The sequence below is a fragment of the Marmota marmota genome, unplaced genomic scaffold (genome assembly GCF_001458135.2).
Source record: "Marmota marmota marmota unplaced genomic scaffold, marMar, whole genome shotgun sequence".
Classification (NCBI taxonomy): Eukaryota; Metazoa; Chordata; class Mammalia; order Rodentia; family Sciuridae; genus Marmota; species Marmota marmota.
Genome location: NW_026000019.1, coordinates 14,853,707 through 14,875,820, shown reverse-complemented (window position 1 = coordinate 14,875,820; position 22,114 = coordinate 14,853,707). Strand labels below are relative to the sequence as shown.

The window sequence follows — 22,114 nt, the reverse complement described above, 5'->3', positions numbered from 1 at the left end:
CTTCAGCCACACCTTAACTGCTCACAGTTACCATCCACTTAATCCATGTCCATGTATTAATCCACTGCTTATGTTATACCTTTCAAAATGTAATCATGAAAATTCTTGCATTGTCTCAGGTAAACTTTGAGGGACACCACATATCCAAACCATCATAGCTGGTAAGATACAAACTCCTAACTCACATGGAATTAGTTGCATGTGAATAATTATAAATCAAGACAATAAGTAGAATGATAGGGAGAGATGTCTTGTTGGAAGAAATAAAGGGAGAGTACCTTAACTTTGCCTGAGAGGATTGGTAAAAGGGGAAGTCCAAGAAGAGGCAATGTCTATATTAACCTTAGGACAAATAGTTTCACCTGTTAGATGTAGAAAGAAAGTGAGGGACATTTCAGGCTGAGAGAATAAACGAAGCAATGGCAATAGACTCCCTGATAGGGGATATATTAGGAAAATGCAAACACTTGGTGTTCCTAGACTGCAAAGCCTGAAGCTAAACACAAAGACAGTAACCAGGATGTGGAAAACCTGGTATACAGTGTTAGGGCTCTTGTACTTTATAGGACAATAGTTTTTTAGTCTTTTGTTGTTGTTTGTTTTTAACCAAAAGTACTTTTTCATTGTAGAAAAGCTTATACAGAAGCCCCATACAACAGATAAACTAAGAACTCAGAATTCTGGTTGAAGCAGAAAGTTATTTCTCTCCAGCCCCCATGAACATACCACCTTTTATATGAAAACTGCTTCTAGAATAAAGGAGAACCACTGAAGGGCTTTAAGCCTCAGGATAACATGATCATATTTGCATTTTGGAACTACGCTGATAAGTATATAAAGAATGGGCTTAAGAAACAGAGCATTAGAGGCAGATACCATTGAAGAAAATGTTATAGGAGTTTGCATAAAAGTTCATAAAGAACTTTTGGCTTAAGGATCTGTGATAGAGCAACAGGTACAAGAGTACCCTTCCCTCTATAAACAACAAGAAGAACAAAAACAGGTCAGCTCCTACCTCAACAAATATATATTTTCAGGCATTGGTCTGTGGGTGCCCTAACATTATAGTGGTTACCATTGCCCTGTGTACCATTTTCTGACAGTAGCACAGGAATATGAAGTTCAAGAATAGTATAATGGTCCTAATATTGAGCTAAGGAGACACAGAATTGAATGCTGCATCTGAAGGGGCTATAATTTGCTGGGCAGGAGACCAAGTAGTCTTTGACCAAGGTTTGAACTTCACATTTGCAGGTGAATACTATGCAGGCTTTCAAGAAAATAACTTAAGGATTGAGAACAAAATAGACAAACTCCTGATAAAGGCCTGAGGCTTCTTTAAAACCTACAGCCCTGGCATCCACCTGAGATATCATTAAGATCATACCTCAGAAATGTAGAAATGGAGGTTTAGTAAAGCTAAGTGATTCATTTAGGCTTCTGTACTTAGTACAGGTGGCCAAGGATTGTAAGTGAATGGTTAAAGTGATCCTCAACTTGCCTGTCTATGTCTGTTATAAAGGAGACTTTGAGATGCTTAACCTTGATAGGAAGGAGAGAAAACAAGATCTCAAGGCAATGGCTCCCAACTGTAGTGAGCATCAGAGTCATTTGGAGGCTTGGTTAAAGCACAAATTGCTGAGTTCCACCCCCAAAATTTCTGATTCAGCAGGTCTGGGGTGGGGACTGAGAATGTAAATTTCAAATTAATTCCCAGATTATGCTGATTCTGCTGGTACCTGGACAACTTTTGCATTGAGAACCACTGCCTTAACAAGATAAGAAAATTGAGTTTTTATTTCTTTAAAAAGATTTAAAAATCCTTTCAAGGATTTAGTAGAGCTTTTTTAGCATTCTTTAGGAAAAGAAATAACTTGAGTTTTCAGATGCTAGTTAGTGTGATGTTGATTTGCTGTACTTGACTATTTAATTTAATCTGTATGAGCTTAGATTGAATTGAAATTAATTTCCATATGTCTCTAAAACAAAATGAAAGAATATTTCATAGAAAGCATGGGCATGTTTGTATATTTGTGTATGTGTATGTTATGTGCATAACCTTGCTCTTCCATTGTTAAGAGTTTGAAATTAACAAAGCTAATTTAGGAGCCAGAGATACTATTTTTCACTTTTCTAAAATGGAATGAAATTAAAGTACTTGGTTTTTGTTTTTGTTTTTGAGAAAAAGGAAAAAGAAGGTTTATTGCTTTGCTAGCAAAAGAGAAATACAGGGGACTCTTGTCCCAAATGCTGTGATTCTAGAACTTGGCTCTTTTTCTTTTCTCTCTTTTTCCTTTTCCTTTCGTTTCTTGGCAAAGGAAGACTCTGAAGCCCAGTACAAGGCCAAAGAAGTGTTTCAAACATAAAAAGAGCCCCATGTTTATAAGCAATTCAGTGTAAACAAGAAAACTGGTCAACTAGGACAATTAGAACAGCTAAAATGCTCTTGTAAAACACTCTCTTCAGCTGAATACAGATTTTTGTGAACTTCAATTTGGTTCATTTGAAGGTACATGAATTGTGATGTATCCAATTTAAAAGGAGTAGATCAATATGTTTAAAAAGATTTTACATATAAAAGCCATCTATAGGTGTTATAAAAAGTACAATATTCTTAAGGAATTCAAGTTTCAGTGCACCAATTTGCAGTATTGTATATTTGTGTATATGGGTTATAAGTCACATTAGGTTTATACACAGAGGTATGGAAAGGGTAATATCAAAGTTTGTACTGAACTAGGACTAGGGTTATAGAATTAAGATTAATATGGGGAAATGTGAATATTCATAGGAATGTGCTTGTGAAAATATGTGTAAAAATATGTAAATATAAAGGCTCAGACACAGGGAATAGTAAAGTGTGACTCCTTTGAATATACATTTTGTATATATGAGGACACATGGATGAATCTAATATGTGATATATTGTGATATGTATGTAAATTTAACATTGAAAATAGAATATAAATGTCAAAATACACTGAAATTTATACTCATATTTATAAATATAACACATTATTTTTATATACAGAGGTATGGTAAGGGTAATATCAAATCTTGTACTGAGGCAGTGTTAGGGTCGGAGAATAAAGATTTATATGGAGAGATATGGAGAAATACGAATATTCATAAGAATATACTTTTGAAATTTTGTGTGAAAACATATATAAACAGACAGGATCTGAAAGAGGGAGGCGTAAATTGTGAGTCCAGTGAATATATATTTTGTAAATATGGGGATACATGGATGAAACCTATATATGGTATATTTTGATATGCATTGAAAATAGAAAATAAATGTCAAAATACTTTAAAAATTAAAAAAAAAAAAGAAATTCAAGTTTGGAATAAAGGTCACCATGTTCTCTTATATCCTGAGTCAGGGGTAAAATGCCTTTAAGAGTGATACTTTGAATAAAACCTTTGGTTCTTTAAGTTTCAACAGTGAGAAATTAAGAGTCTATGTTAAAACATTGAGAAAATAATTGTGAATGAATTTTAGGTTCAAATAAAGGTCTGGTATATTTTATTTATTCTCTCCTTGGTTCTGGTGGAGATACAGTATATACTAAAGAAGTGGTTCTCCCTTTGTCATGAATATAACTTTGATAATGACAACACCATAGCAATTACTAGCTTTTTTTTTCTGTAGAGCTTAAATGTTTATTATTTTAATAATAGGCATTTTTAGAACCAGGCCCAAACAGTTATGTTTAGTTAGACTCAATTATTTGCTCAAGGATCCAAATTTATTTTCTTTTCCTTCTGCTTTTAGAGCAAGTAGAGGTTGCATTTTTTGCTTTTCTTAGTAGGAGGGAGTCACTTAACCTTTCAGTGTTACTCTTTCAATTATTTAAATAGAGATAATTTCCATTTGAAAGGGGTGGATGACTTCAATTACTGTTCAGGAAGTTTTCTATTACTTAGTACTTTGTATCTTTATTGATGCTATTATGTGGTTTCAGCTTATTTTTAGAATTTTATCCTTCTTAATTCTGCCCTTTAGTTTCACAATTGCAAAGAGTAACCTTAGTCATGGTAATGAGGATATGGAGGAATATTTGGCCCTATACAAAGTGTTAAAAATTTGCCATGCTCATAGAGGCCATAGGAATTTGCTCCTTAGAGTCTCAGTAACAGAGACAGTTTCCCTTTCTATCTTCTCCTTTATAGAGACAGGAGTTGGGTTACTGAGGTAGAGCTGGAGGTATCTGTTCCAGTTTTGCTAGATCAGTTGCTGTGGTGTATGTCCATTGTAATTATTTGGAAAAATAAATAAGTTCTCATCTGTAAAAGGGGGATAATTATAATGCCTCCCTTATAATGTCACATATAAATGTTCCTTAGGTTTGTACATAGTAAGAGTTAAATGTTAGTCATTATTATTGAAATTTGTTGATAACAATTCAGAAACCATAAGAAATTAGGAAGTATGATTAATTACTGACATACTTTCTCAAACTATTTAAGATAGTATCAGTACAATTATTCTAATGAAAATTACTAATAAAATATCATTATTAAGCCTGCCCATTGCCCCCAAACTGAGCCTTATAGTAGTACCCCCTTATCTGGGGTTTTGCTTTCACAGTCTTAGTTTTCCATGGTCAACTGCAGTTTGAAAATAGTAAATGGAAAATTCCAGAAATAATTCATAAGTTTTAAACTGCACTGTTCTGCATAGTATGTTGAAATAGCATGCTAACCTGCTTCTTCCTGCCTGGAATGTGAATCCTCCTATTGTCCACTGTATCCACACTATATGTGATCCTACCAATTAGTCATTTAGGAAGCATCTTGCTTATCAGATCAACTGTCAGTGTATCACAGTGTTGTTTCCATGTAACCCTTATTTTATTTAATAAAACCCCAAAGTACAAGAGTAATGGATGCTGGCAGTGTGGACATGTCAAAGAGAAGCTGTAATGAGACGGTACAGTAAAGTATTTTGAATCATGGAGGAGGGAAGGTAGAGAAAGATAAGACATTCACATAACTTTTATTACAGTATATTGTTTCAATTGTTCTATTTTCTTATTGTTGTTAATCTCTTACTGCACTTAATTGGTAATTTTATCAGATAGGAATAGGAAAAGCATAATATATACAGGTGCTGTCTGTGGCTTAAGGCATTTATTGGGGATCTTGGAACATATCTTGCATACACACGCCGCACACACACATGTTAGAGCTATCCTACTACTCTACAATGATAACCTGTCAAAAGCTTTAAATTAGTAATTGGCATTACAGGGATTTTTTTTTTTCCATTTGTAGTTCTCATTCCACATATGCAAACAACTACTTAGTTCCTAAAACTTTGCCAGAAAATATAATTTTTATGATTCTGAAAACATTCTCACCTTTGGAAGAAAATATGTCATTTTATGTAGATATCTATACATATTTCCACTGAAACATGGTTTATTAACTATGTCTAAAAGTTAATAAAGTACTTGATCGTAAAGTTGAAGAATATTTAGGTGATTTTACTGCCTTAACAAAACCACCTCCTTTAAAGGAATTTTGAAGCTAAATATTTCTGGCCCATTTTTATTTCTGTTTACCTATTTGAACATTGAGTAAAATTAGAGCCTGTGAACCATGTTCTGATAAAGAAGAACCTTTTTATTTGTGTGGGTGTTTGTTTTGTTTTGCTTTCTGAGCTCACAGAGCAGGTTCACACCTGGATGTGATTTGCACATACTTCTTTTAAGCTAATTTACATACTCACCTTTCCTGATCTTTCAGATTTCTTTTTAAAGAAAAGCTGAAAAGGGGTTAGTGATACCTTACCATTGTGAATACTAATCTACATTTCTCCTACTTTGCTCTTCTCATTTTATCTTACTGTCTTCATTAACTAAAAGGATTATTCAATCACAAAGTAGTTAGGGCCAGTTCACTGTTAAGTTTCATCTCTTTCCCTTTTGCTTAACTAGATACCTGGGGAAGGACAAGAGCAACAGGCAGATTCATCCAAAGGGCGGTGCCTGAGGAGAACTGTCAGTGTCCCTTCAGAGGGTCAGTTTCCTGAATACCCACCAGAGGGCGCCACTAAACTGGGTAAGCTAATAATAAAATGAAAGAAATTCTTAGATTTTATTGGATAATTTGTGGATTTGTTATAGTAAAACAAAACATCCTATGTTTCCTGCTAAGTAAGTGCATTGAAACCAATAACATGCTAACTCAGAGTTAGAGGTCATTAGAATTTTCTTTGTTATTTATAACCATGCAACAGCAAAGTTTTTATTTATCTGAACTCTAGTTAGTGAGGTTGCTGTTTTGTGTTGGCAAGTTGGGATGACATGTTGTTTTTGTGTTTATTACTGAGTTCTAGATTTTGAAAGAGGCTTGTCTATTTTGTCGAAGCCCTGAGATTGACAGGGAAATCAGTATGTGCAGAGAACTTAGTATTAAAGACATACTCTGTTCACATAGCTACTGATGTTGTCTTTTATCTTGTACAATGGAGTGTCAGATTAGGCTAATTTAGCTAAGCTAACTTTGCATGCTATACATAACTTCAATTCAGAATCATGGTTGGAGTGGATGACAGAAGGGAAAAAGTTTAAAATCTCCATCTTGGGCTGGGGATATATGTAGTTCAATGGTAAGAGCACTTGTCTGGCATGTGGGAGGCCCTGGATTTGATCCCCAACACCACAAAAAACAAACTAACAACAGCAACAACAACAACAACAAAAAAGCCCAAAGAAACAAAATCTCACTTCAGTTATTATATATTAAAGGAATTAATATCAGTATCAAAGTATCTAGCTCTTTCCTCATTTCATATCAACAGTATTCTGTTAGGTGTTTATGTTGGTACATCATATTGTTTGTTATGCACTTAGTGAACTATAGATTTTTAGTTATAAACACTTTTTCATAGGTAGTTAAAACAGAATAATTTGTTAATTTTATGGTGGCCATATGTATAATGCTATGATTTATGTTTAAAATCAGGATTTGGTTTGGGTTTTTTTTTTTCTTATGCTTCGGTTTTGCCTTTTTCTTTATTTTCTAAATGAAGTCCAGAACTCTTGGTCAGTATTTGAATCCTTTATTTCTCTTATTATCCTGTAATGGTTGTTGCTTTTCTAGAAATTAGTCAGGTTACTAAATTGTTTTCTCCAAATTCATATTTTTTTATCATCTTATTTCCATTTTATCTTTGGCATGTGATGAAACCAGTTTAGGTGTAGACCTAAATTACATTGAAAACCTGTCTGGGTGCATTCATTTTATAGCCCTTTTATATTTCACATACATTGATATTTCACATATATTGAATTGACTGAATCACCTGCTTTCAATTCCTTTTCTTTCATTAATTTGCAGTATTATGTTGATAACTAGCTTTGCCACTCTTGATTATTCAAGCTTTGTTTCACAAAAGTCAGTTGATTTTGAGGAAGTGTAAACATATTCTGAAGAATTATTATAATGTTATAGAAGAGAGAACTATATAGTAAATTGTTAAATATCTACAGTCTTCCAGGTACTTGTCCCCAAAGCAAACTAAGATGAGGGGCAAAAGCCTCTGGTCTAGAGCCAGTCCCCTCTCTTTTGTCCTTGACAAGTCTGGTAACTATCTTGACTCACGGCAGTTCATGATCATTTTCAGAATGGTTAACCTAAATGAGCACTAGAAGCTATACCCATAAATAGAAGAGGCAAAAGAACTACTTCTACAGCCGTTCTTCATTACTTGCCAGTCTAATTTTGAATTAGATTTTTGTTCCATTTTTATATCCTGCTGATTTGTCTTTAGGCATAGTTTCCTGCTGTCAAATATTTCATTGAATAATTTCAGTATATGTAACATTCTATGTCAGTCCTTAAGAGTTCTGCTTTTAGAAGATTTTTGTTTAGTTAACATAAAATGAATACATATAGAAACAAAAATGAAAGTTAGCTTATAAAAATCAATTGTATTTATTCTGGTATTTAAATATACCAACAAACAGTAAATTAATAATTTTAACTGCATTACAAGATAGTAAATACCTAGGAAAAAGAAACCCAATGAGAAATGTACAAGACTTTTATATAGAGAACTATTAAATAAATGGAGGACTATACCACGATTATGTATTAGAAGACAATGTTATCCTTTGGTTCTGAAGACCAAAATTACAACACAGTTGTACTACCCTTCCACATACACAATGGTAAGTTGGTTCTAAAATTCATCTAGAAATATTGTATAGACCAAGAATAGTCAAGGTAGAACAGGCTCAGTGGCACATACTTGTGATCCCAGCAACTCAGGAGATTGAGACAAGAGGATTATAAGTTCAAGGCCAGTCTCAGCAACTTAGTCAGACCCTGTCTCAAAAAAGCAGGTAGTGCACAACTTTAATCCCAACAGCTTGGGAGGCTGAGGTAGGGGATTGCAAGTTCAAAGCCAGCCTCAGCAACTTAGCGGGGGCTCTAAGCAACTTAGCGAGATCCTGTTTCAAAATTAAAAAAGGGCCAGGGATGTAACTCAGTGGTTAAAGTGCCCCTGGGTTCAATCCCCAATATTTTTTTAAAAAAAAATAGCTAAGGTAGAAGACAAGTACCTGGACAGTTTACACTTTTATTATCTGTATGGGGTATTATTTTAGATGGTTTCAATAGAGATGAGAAGACTTAATCTACTAATATCAAATCTGATGTAAAAGTACAATGCAAGTATGTAAAAGAATAAACAGTTAAACTAATGAAATAGATTGGAGAGACCTGAAATGGTCCCAGAAGTATATGAACTCTTGGTGTGAGAAAGGAGGTCCTGTAGAGCAGTGGGGAAAAAGATGGTCTTCTTAATCATTGATGTTGGGTCAATTAGATAATCTTGATGAGAGGTAGGGGGAATTGACCCCATCCCAAATGCATTGTATATCTAAATGAGAAATAATACAATAAAGCTTCCAGAAATAACATAAGAATATTTTCCTGATCTTGGATAGATAAAGATTTCTTTAACAGAATACAAAACTCTGACAAATTGAACTACATTAGGATTGAGAATTCTATTCATCATAACACGATTAAGAAAGTGAAAAGGCAAACTACTGAGTAGCATATATTTGTATATATTATATTTTATTTAGTATCTAGGAAGACTTCCTAACAGAAAAATAAGAGATTCAAACAGATAATTCACAAAGGATTCACGGAAGAATAGACATAAAGTACTACATACCGTGTCATTCCATTTATATAATGCTCCAAACAGGCAACACCAATTTATGGTTTTAGATATCAGATGGCTAGTTTGGTCAGATGGAGGAGGCAGGAATTATAGTAATTGGGAAGAATAAGAAGGAGGTTGCTTTAGTCCTAGGAATGTTCTATTTGTTGACTTGGGTAGTGGTTACACAAGGTTGTCTGCTTTGAGATAATTGACATTGAGCTAGATATTAATGATTTGAGCACTTTTCTATATGTGTGTTATACTTAATGAAAAGGAAAAAAAGGAGGCGGGTGGGGGGGGAACCCGAACTAGTTTTTCTGTCAAACAAGTGATGGTAAGGATGATTAATAACTATGGTTAGTTCTTTTGTGTGTTACTCAGAGAGCAACCAAGTAAGGGCTAAAAAAAACATCATTGGATTTAGTGATGTTCAGGATTTCAGTGAGTTTAGACACAGCAGTTCCAGTGCTATGTGGTAACAGCAGCTATGCTGAAAAGGGTTAGAAGATAGCTCATAAGTGAGAAATTGGAACAGAAATCAGCAGCAACTTCTTTTTGAAGTTTGCCTTTGAAAAAGATAACAAAATGATAGACAGTCTACAAATATTTAAGTGACCAAATGATTAAGGGGAAAATTAATGAAAAGAAAGAAGATGAAGATTAGAGTACATGCTTAAGTTGGTCAGTCATGTTGTGACAATAGTGACAGTGATTACTACTACTCTATTGTAGCTGTTTTAAAAATTTAAACAATTTATTAACTGGTCTTTGTATTTCTTCTGACCTTGAATTTGATAAATATATGACTGACAGAGGTAACAAGAAGTAATCATATCAGAAAAAGAGGCTATTCAATAATAATTATTTCCTCTGTTAATTTAGTAGTGGGTAATTAAAATTTAATAGGTAATTATAATTTTATTCATCCCTAAGATTGGAGGTAAGGAAGACATTTAAGAGGTTATAAGTTTCAAACAGGTAGTTACTCCAAAATCCCTAAACAGCAATTTTTAATTCTCCTTATTATGTTCTTCCCATAAAACATTCTTCTACTGAGATAACACTACCCCTTTATCAATTACTAAATCTATCTGTACAAATAAGGGTAAGGAGGGACAGTTTACACTTAAAGCTTTTATTATCTGTATGGGATATTATTTTAGATGATTTCAATAAAAATACCAAACAGTTACATGCTAGATCCTATTCTAGGCTCTCAGAATTAGCATTGAAAAAAACAGACAAAAGTCTTCTCCTTCATGGAGTTTACTTTCTGTTGAAGAGCCATAAATATATACATATATAAATATAATATACATAATATATAATATTCTAGATGATGATAAATACAAAGAAAAAGTAAAGTAAGGAACAGGGACAAGACATTCCAAAGAATTATAGTTTTAGCTTAAGTGATCAAGGAAGGAAGGTCTCCTTGAGATTGAATAACAATCTAACAAAAAATATGTGTGTAGGTATATGGAAACCTAGGGATAAGAGGTCATCATAAGGACTTTGACTTAACTTCTCTGAGAGTTGTGAAGTCACTGGCTTCTCTGTTGAGTAGGGATATGAGAATGAGATTTCAGAGACCAGCTAGAATGCTACTGCAGTAATCTAGACAAGGGATGATAGCAATTTAGGCCCGAATTTACTTCTTACTGGTATAGTTCTCAGACTCAGCAGTTTATAGATTACTGAAGACACTAAAATTTACACAGATTTTGGTTAAAATTATTTTCACTGAAAATATGTTTTCTTAAGGTACATGAACATCATGTCTATGAAGTACCCACTTCAGATTTAGAAAATCTAGAAAAAATAGTTCCCCCTGGTTATACCAGGTTTTAATATATTCATCAAAAGTCATCTAAATTTAAACAATGCAAAGCATGAGTTTTTCAAAAGGAAATTACTTTTTCAGAGAGTAGAGTTCTTTATATAGAAACAATACTGGGAGGGTGTAATAATTACATGAGAGCATGAACTAGAATTAGTAAATATTCATTTTCAGGTAAGTATAAAATTGTATAAAGTCAACTTAAAAAACATAGCTATCAAATATCTTGCAAGAACTCTGAAAAGAGAAAAATGGAAAGCTGAACAGTAGACAACATTTTTGTGAACTATACATTTATGGAATAAATATTCTTGTTACTACCTCATATTACTTACTGCCTGGTTGGTAGCTAGCACAAAGGTCAGTTAGGAACTCTTTGCTATCTCCTTGTTAAAATTCTTTCTTTCAGTAAAGGTCATTCTTTCATGCCCAAATGGCATTAATTGATCAAGAATACTTGTTTGCAGGTAACATCATTAATAAGATCATAAAGCTAATTTAGTTATAAAGTGTCTGACATTCATAAGTACAAGACTCTCCCAATTCTCAAACAGAAAGTACAGATCAAACTTGATAAATTCAAACCCAAACATCTAATAACTGAAGACTCAGTGATCTCATGCTTCTATTTTATTATACTATGATAAAATCTTAAAGTTACCTCATGGTATTACTTACAGAATCTCTGGATTTAGGGAGGAGAAGAGAAGGAGGGAGGAAAGGAAGGAAGGAAGGGAAGAGAAGAGAAGGAGGGAGGGAAGGAAGGAAGGAAATCAAGCTGTTATTGTAATAGTAAATCTGTTATGTAGTACTCAAAATCCCATAAAAGGACTGGGATTATAAGAGGTTCAGTGGTAGAATTCTCAGTCGTAGAATCACCGTGTTCAATTCTCAGTTGTAGCCCATGTAGCACATGTGAGACACTAGGTTGGATCCTCAATACTACATAAAAATAAATAAATTTAAAAAAGTATTGTATCCATCTATAACTAAAAAAACCCCCATAAACATTTGGTAAATGTATTTAAGTTATAATTTGATGTAGTATGCTTCTGATACATTCAAGCAAGCCTTAGGAAAGAATATACTGAAAGCCTTTAAGAGTCAAAAGTCACCTATTCAAAATTTTCATGTTTATGCAAATTAAGAAGTCAAAGAGAAAAATTTTAAAAAACCAGAAAAAGAAAGCCAAATTGGAAACACCCCAATAAAATCCAACCCTAAACTATCCTTTCTTAAGTTTATTAATCTAAGTGACAAACATTTAAGGAAACTTTAAATGAAACAAATATTTAAAGCAGAATATCCTCTCAAAATCGTTTATAAAATTATCATAAAGAATAAATATTTTGATCAAAATTTGAGTATATTGATTGTTCAAATTTTAGCTTTAACTCTCACCCTCTGTTATAATTAAATTAAACTCAGTTCTTCCTTCCGTATGTAGAAACTAGTAATGGCTTACTTTTTATTCCCAAGACATTATTAGGGATATCTAGATAATTCACTAAATATTTTCAAGTTGAAAGAATCTATAAAATACAAGGTGGTAATAATGCTTATAGTAGGGGATATGTGAGTAATGAAGATTTAATATTATAAGAAATATATCTTCTGTTTTGATAATAATGGAATTAAAATGCCAATAAATAATACGTATGTATGGTATTATTTAATGTTTAGACTATTAACTTAATGCATATATTGATTTAATTAGTAGAAGCAGATCTTTAACTTCATGGTAAAAGGCAGATCCAGATCTTTATGAAAAAATATCAGTAGACTACTCTTTCTGTCTCTGAAAGCCAGAGCCCAATAGATAATGGTAATTCTTAGTTTTCTTTGAAATTTCCTAAAATGTCAAGTCTTGTTCCTCTCCTGTAAAATAAGTTTAAGATAATTTGATGAACATCTACAAGCAAGCTCACACTAAGACATCTGCATAATACCCAGCCTTCACACTTACATTCCATTATTAATCAATTTTAATGAAATACAGGTAATTTGAGAAAGATCTAATGGACTAAAGAACTGTCAAAAAACAAAAACATGGATAATTAAGGTAGAAGCCCTTGGAATAGTGTTTCTTAGGGCTTTGGGTTGGGTAGTTTTGGGTTTTGTTAAAAACATGAGCTAGTATATATTTATTCTTTGAAATCTGTTTCTGTAAGATACGTGTAGAAACTGTTGATGATATTCTGGAAGAATGAGCTGAATCTGGGATAAAATATCCTTGTAGTCATTTCTGCTATGACATATGTAATTCTAAAAAAATTACTACACACAAAGCTTCACAGTACAAGACGCAGAACTTATGGGGAAAATGTGTTATGAATATAACTCTCAAAAAGTTGGTCAGTAACACCTAAAAATGATAGAACTAGTTTAAAAAATACTACAATGAATGTAGCACTTTTAAAATCCTAAAGCTTACTCTTGGTAGTAGATATCAGAATAGTTTGTGGGCTTATTGTGAAGTGATAGAAAGGGGTTATTTCAAATCAGACCAAACATTCTTATACCAGCTATGTTTGGATATGCCTCATAACCAGCATACATTGAACTGGGGCAGCTGTTAGATGCCTGAGGTGTATATATGTATGAGTGCTTTGTATATTCAACATGGGTTGGTTTAGATGGGTGCAGTTTTCTTTGTTCACCTGATTTTTGTCATAGATTGCATAAGCAATATAAAATTCTTGTTATGTACAAATTGTTCCCTAAAATATATCAATTGCTGTGGAATACTACATTTTCAATGCAAGCATTACAACAGAACCAACCTTACTACCAACGTATTCTAATCATATTTGTCCATTAGAAAGAAGCATCCCTAATTTACTCTTTTATCTTCTTCATCTTGGCACAATATAGATTCTTTAACTAATGCAAAGGTGACTCCTTAAATTGTCATCCTTGATTTGTAGTTATTTCATAAAATTTCCAGCAGATGGTAGTAAAGTGTCTTATACAAGGGGTTCTCTTTCTAATTCACAGTCATTTGTCAGACAGGATTGCTGTTCTCAGTTTTCCATTTAAGCTTTGTGGGGATTGGTGCCCAAAAGGACCAGAGTAGAGTTCTCTAAAATGTGATACCTAGGCTAGGACTCCTTTTAATCAGTCCTAGCTAGTGTATTAGTAATACTAGTCTATTTTAATATTAGCAATTTTAATTAGTAATATAGTAAATTAACATCTTAGTATATGTTAATATTAAACCATTGTGGTGGTTGGGAAGGGGTAATGAGTGATATAAACAAGTAGGAATGGTTTTTAGGTTCAGCATGGACTTCTGTGAAAAGAAATGGCAGGCAAGCATCTAATTGCACTCCCTCCAGAAACCCCACTAAAGCTGTAGTGAAATTATTTATTTTAAAGATATGGAGAATGAGAAAGAATAAAGCAATGACCCACTCACACACACAAACTGAAAACTGAAAGCAAATAGAGTGGCAAATAGTAAGCTCACTTGAGAGAGCCAGATCTTAACGTGGCAATGAAGAAAGCTGAGAACCAATCGTATGTTTACCACAGAATCTTCAAATAGTTTAGGAATCAATGGTACTAGAAACAGATGGTGGTCAATTCGTATATCATGTTCTCTTCCCCATTCCACTGAACAACTGTTCTTCCCAACTATACCTCTACCCTAGGATAGGTGTGGTCTCAGAAGACAAGACATAAACAAAAAAACAAGTATATCTCAATTGGGAAATAGCAGGAAAAAGTGAGAGCAGGGCACTTTACCAAATGCAAGGGAAGTAAATGAACATCTGCACCTAGAGGATGACATGGTTCAATTGCCATTCCTTTCCACACAGGAGGTTAGAAGTATACCCTTTGGTATATTTTACCAGCCTCACCAAGAACACATATCTAAGGTTGCTGACTTTTTCAGTGCTTAACAGACATGAACAAAAGCCTCTAGCATAAAAGAGAGAGAAAAAAACAAAAGTTTAAACAAAAAATAGAGACCAGGAAGGGCACAGGAAACTTTAAAAAAAAATCTTCAGAAAAGTAAGGTACTACATACATGAGACAAGAACTTAAGTTATACAAAGTCAAAGAGTTTTGTCTATTAAAATTTTTTATAATTTAGTTTAAATTGATACATAAAAAATACAAAAATACATATTAATGGGGTATCATGCAAGGTATGGATACATGTATATATTGTGTAGTGTTTAAGTCAGGTTAGCTTGGCTGCCTGTAATCCCAGTGGCTTGGGAGGTTGAGACGGGAGGATCACTAGTTCAAACCAAGCCTCAGCAAAAGCCAGGCACTAAGCAACTCAGTGAGACCCTGTCTCTAAATAAAATACAAAATAGGGCTGGGGATGTGGGTCAGTGGTTGAGTGCCCCAGAATTCAATCCTTGGTACAAAAAAAAAAGTAAATCAGGTTAAACATATCTATCTCCTCAAACATTTATCATTTCCTTATTGTGAAAACTTTCAAAAAATCCTTCTTCTATAATAAGATCAGTGAAATAATACAGTAGGTACTATATTTCTCATTTTGCTTGGACAGGTTTAAATCAACCGAATAAAGAAATTTCAGATGGACACCTCAGGAAGCTATCTCTGTATCTCATGCCTTTACTATTTTGGTTTTTTCCCCATTTTCACTTGCATAGTTTGGCAAATTCCTTCAAAAGTATAGTTATAATTCACCAGTCTATTATGTAATGAAAGTAGAAAGATTGGGGCGGGGGTGATGTTTATAATACATTTTAAGATATATTTTGGAAACTTGACTTAGGCTCTTAACTTCCCACAACCTTTTTCAAAAGGAAAAATACAGGCTTCAGGTAAGTTAAGTAAAATCAGCTATACACGTGTACACTCTCTGTTTTGCACCCCTGCCTCTCTTTCTCAGCAGAACTGGCTAAGCTGTTTACCAAAAGCCTTTTTAGTTTATATTTCAAACAGGAGGACTTAAAATTTAGATTCGTGGAAAATCTAATTTAGCTGTGTGCAAAACAAACTGGAGATGCTCTCAGGGACAAAGCACTTGTTTTGTTATGACCCTTTTGGCACCCACCTGCCAAACAATCTCTGTAGTGACAATATTTAACAGAGAAAGCTCCTCAGTTTCTCATAAAGATGCTGTTTTCACTAGATTAATCTGATTACATTTTTTACTCATATACTTACAGCCTGTTTTCTTTCCTGTTGCCTTCAGATATTTACCTGTTAATATCCCCCCATATATACTTTTAACTGATGTTTAATACAGCACAAAGGAAATTTTTCATTTCCATTCTTATTTTTTTCCCTGCTTACAAAATTATTTCTTCTTTCTAACTTTAGAGAGTAGAGCATAACAGGAAAAATTTAGGGTAGACAAGAGTGAAAAGAACTTGAATTCACTGGAAGGGAAGGACATGAAAGAGACCAAATTAAAAAGACAACTGGTATAAAATAAAAATAATTGTCTCCATTTATTTTTTCCACTTAAAGGCCTTTATACTTTTTCTCCCCTATTTTAATCAGAGTAGTGCCATTAAAGAATCAAAAACATTTTTAAACAAATCTTTTGTAAAAAGGCAAGGAAGGATTTCCCCGGTAGCATTCTGAGGAACTATGGCTGTGCCTATACCTTGATTTGGACCAGTAGCCTCCAGAAAAGTAAGAGAATAAATTTGTTGATTTAAGGTTGAGATAATTTGCTAGGACAGCCATGCCAAACTAATGTGCTTGATTATTTTTTTCCAATGAATTCAATAAATTCTTGGATGTTGTACAAACTTTTATCTCCAATCATGGTTTTAAGAATCTCTTATTCTTTCTATTTATACATATCACTAATTGCCACCTCAAATTTATCTCTTTATATTTTAAAAACAAAATTAAAGAACAGAATGAATGTGAAGTAACAATTGGCAGTGTAGCGGGCAGATACAATGATGACAGAATAGTGAGAGTGCTAAGGTCTGGGTGTGCATTATCACATTTCCTCCTGGCAGCAGTCCTGTGAAACAAATGCTGTTAGTGTCCTCATTTTAGAAATAAGAATACTGATGCCAAATAAGTGGCAGACCCAGAATTCAAACTTGGGTCTAAATGATACTCCAATTTATTGTGGTGCTTCCTACGTGTTGAGACAAATACAATTACTGATAAGACTTTTTCTTCCTCTCCTCAACTAGATTTTTCCCCCTAATCCAAAGCCCTTCAGAGTGACTGACTTGACAAATTACCTTGCCCTAAGGAATTCATCCTTTCCTTCATCAAATACGTTTTAAATTTCCTGTTGGGTTGCACACCGTTCTAGCCTGTGTGAACAAAGCATTCAAAATAGTCAATAATAAAACAAAAAACCTCCCACCTTCACAGAATTTACATTCTGATGGAATAGACTGGCAAAACCAAACAGCTTTACCATATGTCATATGGTAAGAAATGTGGTAGATGAAAAACAAAGTAAGGGATCAAAGGAGAAGAGGGCAAAGGAATATTATATGTGGTGGTGAGGGAAAGCCTAAGGGACATGGGTAAAGGAAAATGTCCTAGAACTAAAGGTTATTAATTTCCAATTTTAAAGGGCCTGAGAGGTACTCAGTATAATGAATAAACAAAGATTCACTTCAGGGCACATGTTTGGAAAATTTCAGAATATCTGCGAAAAGAGAACTTCCTAAAAGTTTTTAGAAATTTAAAACAGAAAACTATTTTCTTTTTTCTTTAACTGAATAAATTTTGTTTATTTATTTTTTACATACATGACAATAGTTGAATGCCTTACACTCATTATTACCCATTCACAGCACAGTTTTTCGTAACTCTGCATATAAAGTATGTTCATGCCAAAATTATGCCAGTATACATGTACTCTTTTTTTTGCACTACAATTCTTACTACACATATATACTCAGTTTTTCATGTCTCTGTTTGTACACAAGGTATGTTGACACCAAATTCAGATCTTCATACATATATTTTATATAATAACGACCATCACAAGGAAGGGAGAAAATTATTTTCTAATGGATTTCAATGAGAGTAACATCTGACTTCTTATAAGAAGTATTAGAAGCTGAGAAATGGATCAATGCCCTTGAAAGTACAAAGAAATATGATTTCTAAGATAGAATTATAATCTAAGCTAATATCTAATATAAGATGAGAGGAAGACAAAAGAGAATCCCCAGAATATTGGTAAAAGGAAAGCCGAGGATGGCAACTGAGTAGCTGATTATCCACTCCAAACTGGGACAAACAGGTGGAAGGCTTTGGAGTCAACTTGATTCATCTTATTATTTCTAAATAATAATACAACTAGGTATAAATACCTAGAGAGGAATTTTTACTTTTAGATAAACACCAACAGAAAAAGCTAAAAATTAAAGAGGATTGCTTTTGGTGGGGTGGATATAAGGTCATTTTTTATTAGTTTATTTCATTTTAAATAATGATTTTTTTCATAAACATCACTTTTTACATATATATACTTGGATGAAAGTAATGTGTAATTTAAGCAAACAGTTTTTCTGAATGCATAAAATCATTATGATGGTTACTAATTCAGAGTTGTGAAAAATAAAATATTAAATGTAAATTCCATAGCAGATTACTGGCATGTAGTCAATGTTTATTAAGTGGTAGTTTACTTTTTTCTCCCAGTTTTGCTATATTTTCGGTAAAAAAAAAATATCTTGAGTGCCAAACAATCAATATAGAAATATTTTAAAAACCTACCCAACTTTTAAATATGGTACTACAATTTCAGACTTCATTACATACTGTTACATACAATTTAATAGATTATGACAAATATTCAAGATGACAGATCTTTAGAGACAACAACCCTTTCATTAAAAAAAAAGAAGTCACAGAGAATAAAAATGTACCAATTAAGTACCTACCAAAAATTCATTTGATTGATGAAAGTTAATATTCTTTCCCTTGATTGCTGTGGATATGTTTCTCATATGAACTAACAGGAAGATCTGTCTTTAGATTTAGCAGTATTTAGGTTAGCATTTATTGTACATTAAATAAATCTTGGTTAACTATATTGTTGACTAAATTATCTTACAAAATCAGAGCCTTAGAGTGATAAATATCATTGAATGCTAAAGTTAAACATTAGTTTATTGTAATTCCATTTTATTACAACATTTCTTAGCTGATGACTAGTAAAGTTATGCACAAATCTTTTCTAAAAACTAAATAAGTTTAGAAGATTGGCTAATAACACGAGGAACATAAGAAATATATTATTTTGTCTTAATGATGTACTTTGAACATAATCAAGATTCTGCAAGGTACTTTCCTATCTACCTATTGTTTGGGCCAGGTACTATTTTAAGCATTTGCAAATGTTTACTTATGTAACATATGATGTATGTACTATTATTATCCCTGTTTGTTTGTTAATTATTTCACAAAAGCGGTCCATTTTTATCTCTTCTTCAGTGATTTATTATGTCATCATTTTCTCATCAAGGCATCTGTGGTCACACTATAGAGTGTATAGTGTCTTATTTCTAAAATAGTTTGTGAATGGAATGAAACAATGAACAACACTCTTAATTAAAGAGGGATGTACTTTTTGACAAACTTGATAGACGTTTTCATGAAATTGTATTGCAGTGTCCTCTACTCTGAATCATGCAATGAATAATAAGTGTTCCATGATAAAAGAATTAAACATTTCTGTAAGTGGAAAGAAAAGATGTCAAAAAATCTAAGATGTTAATAACCTGTGGGTTCTGGTGAATGAAGAATTCTGTAAAAATATTTATAGCAAAGAGGTTTGGATTTGATGAAAAGAATACCATGTGAAATCAGTAAGGAATGATAAAAATTCCCATTTCCTTCTTTATCTTTTTATAACTCCTTTCCCCTAACTATTTTCATTTTATTGTACTCAACAAATACTTACATGCTTGTTTAGGCCAGGTACTATTCTAAGCATTTGCAAATGTTTACTTACGTAACATATGATGTACGTACTATTATTATCTCTGTTGTTTGTTAATACTTAAAGAAACTGAGGCAGTGCTTTTCTAAGACCCTGTGAGTAGTAAACAGCATAGCTGGCATTTGAACCACAAAATTTGGCCCAAAAGTCAGTTCTCTTAGCCACTGCATTCTTCCACCTACTAATAGGTACCTTAGAAGTAAATAAGTGAAAGTGTCCCAAGTTCTAGAATCCTGAGTCCTCTGACATTGTCAATGTTTGAATTTTTGCACCCTTATGAAAATAAAATAGTTGTCTATTTTACTGTTATTTACTAAGGAAAATGCGTAATTGTCTGTTCTATAAAACAGTATCTAATAATGCTAAGTGAAGTTAGCTAATCCCAAAAAAACAAATGCCAAATGTTTTCTCTGATATAAGGAGGCTGACTCATAGTGGGGTAGGGAAGGGGAGCATGGGAGGAATAGATGAATTCTCGATAGGGCAGAGGGGTGGGAGGGAAAGGGAGGGGGCAGGGGATTAGCAAGGATGGTGGAATGTGATGGACATCATTATCCAAAGTACATGTATGAAGACACGAATTGATATCAACATACTTTGTATACAACCAGAGGTGAAAAATTGTGCTGTATATGTGTAATAAGAATTGTAATGCATTCCACTGTCATTTTTTTTAAAAAAATCAATAAAAATATTAAAAATAAAATAAAACAGTATCTAAATTTATTACTGCTGAAGTTAAAGATAAAAAATACCTTTGCTAATAAAAGTTTGTTTCAGTTGAGTAAAGATGTAATTCTACGAAAAATAAAGAATTTTATTTATTTAAGAATTATAATTATCTGCCCATGTTTTTCTGTAACCTATCTCATTAGTGGTTTCTACCAACAGATAAATGGGCCCATTGGATAAAGTAAACTTAGCATGTAGCTTGGGTTTTTAAACTCATTTAATATTAATATATTAACATGCTGATCTTATAATGTCATATTAACAAATTTCAAAAATAAGTGAAAATAGTTTTATCTCAGGAAGGTCTTAACTTGGAGTGATATTTTATGGATGACAAAAACTTTAAAAGAGGGATTCATAAATTTGCTGAGGAAACATTCATTGGAAATATTCAAAGGCAGAAGAATCACAGAACCTCCATTACATTTCCCAAGAAGGTCATCCAGAAAAATCAGAACAGGGATATCATTGTACAGAAACTGTAGAATCCCTTTATCCACTCTATTAGTAAATAAACAAAATGGTTCCCATCTCAACTGGCAAGAGTGGCAGGCCATGACAATAATTTTGAGAATATATATATTTCTCAGAGAAGTTTCTGACCTGAATTATTGTTAAAGACTATGCTTTATTCTGTATTATCAGTTATTGTATAATTAAAATTCTCTCCCAGAAAACATTCAAAATTTCCTATTTTTATGATACATGTTTTAATTTTACATAATATTTGTGCATGTAAAAAATGAAATCAAAAAGAACACAATGACTTGCAAAATGTTCAAAATATATTGTATATTCCTATTCAGCATTTAATTGAGCTCAATATTTATTAAATGCTATTAATTTCCAAATATTTTATTCGTATGGACATTCTACATTCTCTAAATTATAAAGAAATTGCATGTCTCATGACAGAATTTCATTCACCAGAGTTTTTCCTATGATTGCCAAAGCAACAAAAACTCAATATAGTCTGTAATGTTTCAGTTGTGACAGCAGATTAACTTAACAGAAAATCAGTAAAGCTTAACAAATAATTATATATTTATTTTTAAAGCCACTGAAGGAAATGACTTTTTGAAAGCTTCTTGCCACCCATCCACTGGAGTTTAAACCCAGGGGCACTCTACCACTAAGATATATCCCCAGCCTTTTTTGGGGGGAGGGGGGTACAGAGTCTCCCTAAGTTGCCTTATTGGCCTTGAACTTGGGTAAATGTCCTTCTGCCTTAACCTCCCAACTACCTTGGATTAATATCTAGAATACATAAATGATTCAAAAAAACTTTACAACAAAAAATCAAACAACACAATTAATAAATGGGCAAATGAATTAAACTGACACTTCCAAAAGAAGAAATACAAATGGCCAACAAATACATGAAAAATGTTCAACATCATTAGCAATTAGGGAAATGTGTGCCACCACA

General features: G+C 32.9%; 1 protein-coding gene across 8 annotated transcripts in view; it reads left to right on the top strand.

Annotated features, from left to right (window-relative positions):
* The window catches only part of Rasal2 (RAS protein activator like 2), a 338,051-nt gene that overhangs the window by 163,818 nt on the left and 152,119 nt on the right, over positions 1-22,114 (top strand). For 6 of the 8 annotated variants that reach the window (XM_015491761.2, XM_048809957.1, XM_048809956.1 and 3 more), the window contains exon 3: positions 5,943-6,066. The exons of the other annotated variants lie outside the window; for them this stretch is intronic. In XM_015491761.2, the coding sequence (XP_015347247.2) occupies positions 5,943-6,066 (124 nt within the window). The remainder of the gene's footprint in view (positions 1-5,942; positions 6,067-22,114) is intronic. 8 annotated transcript variants of the gene reach the window in all.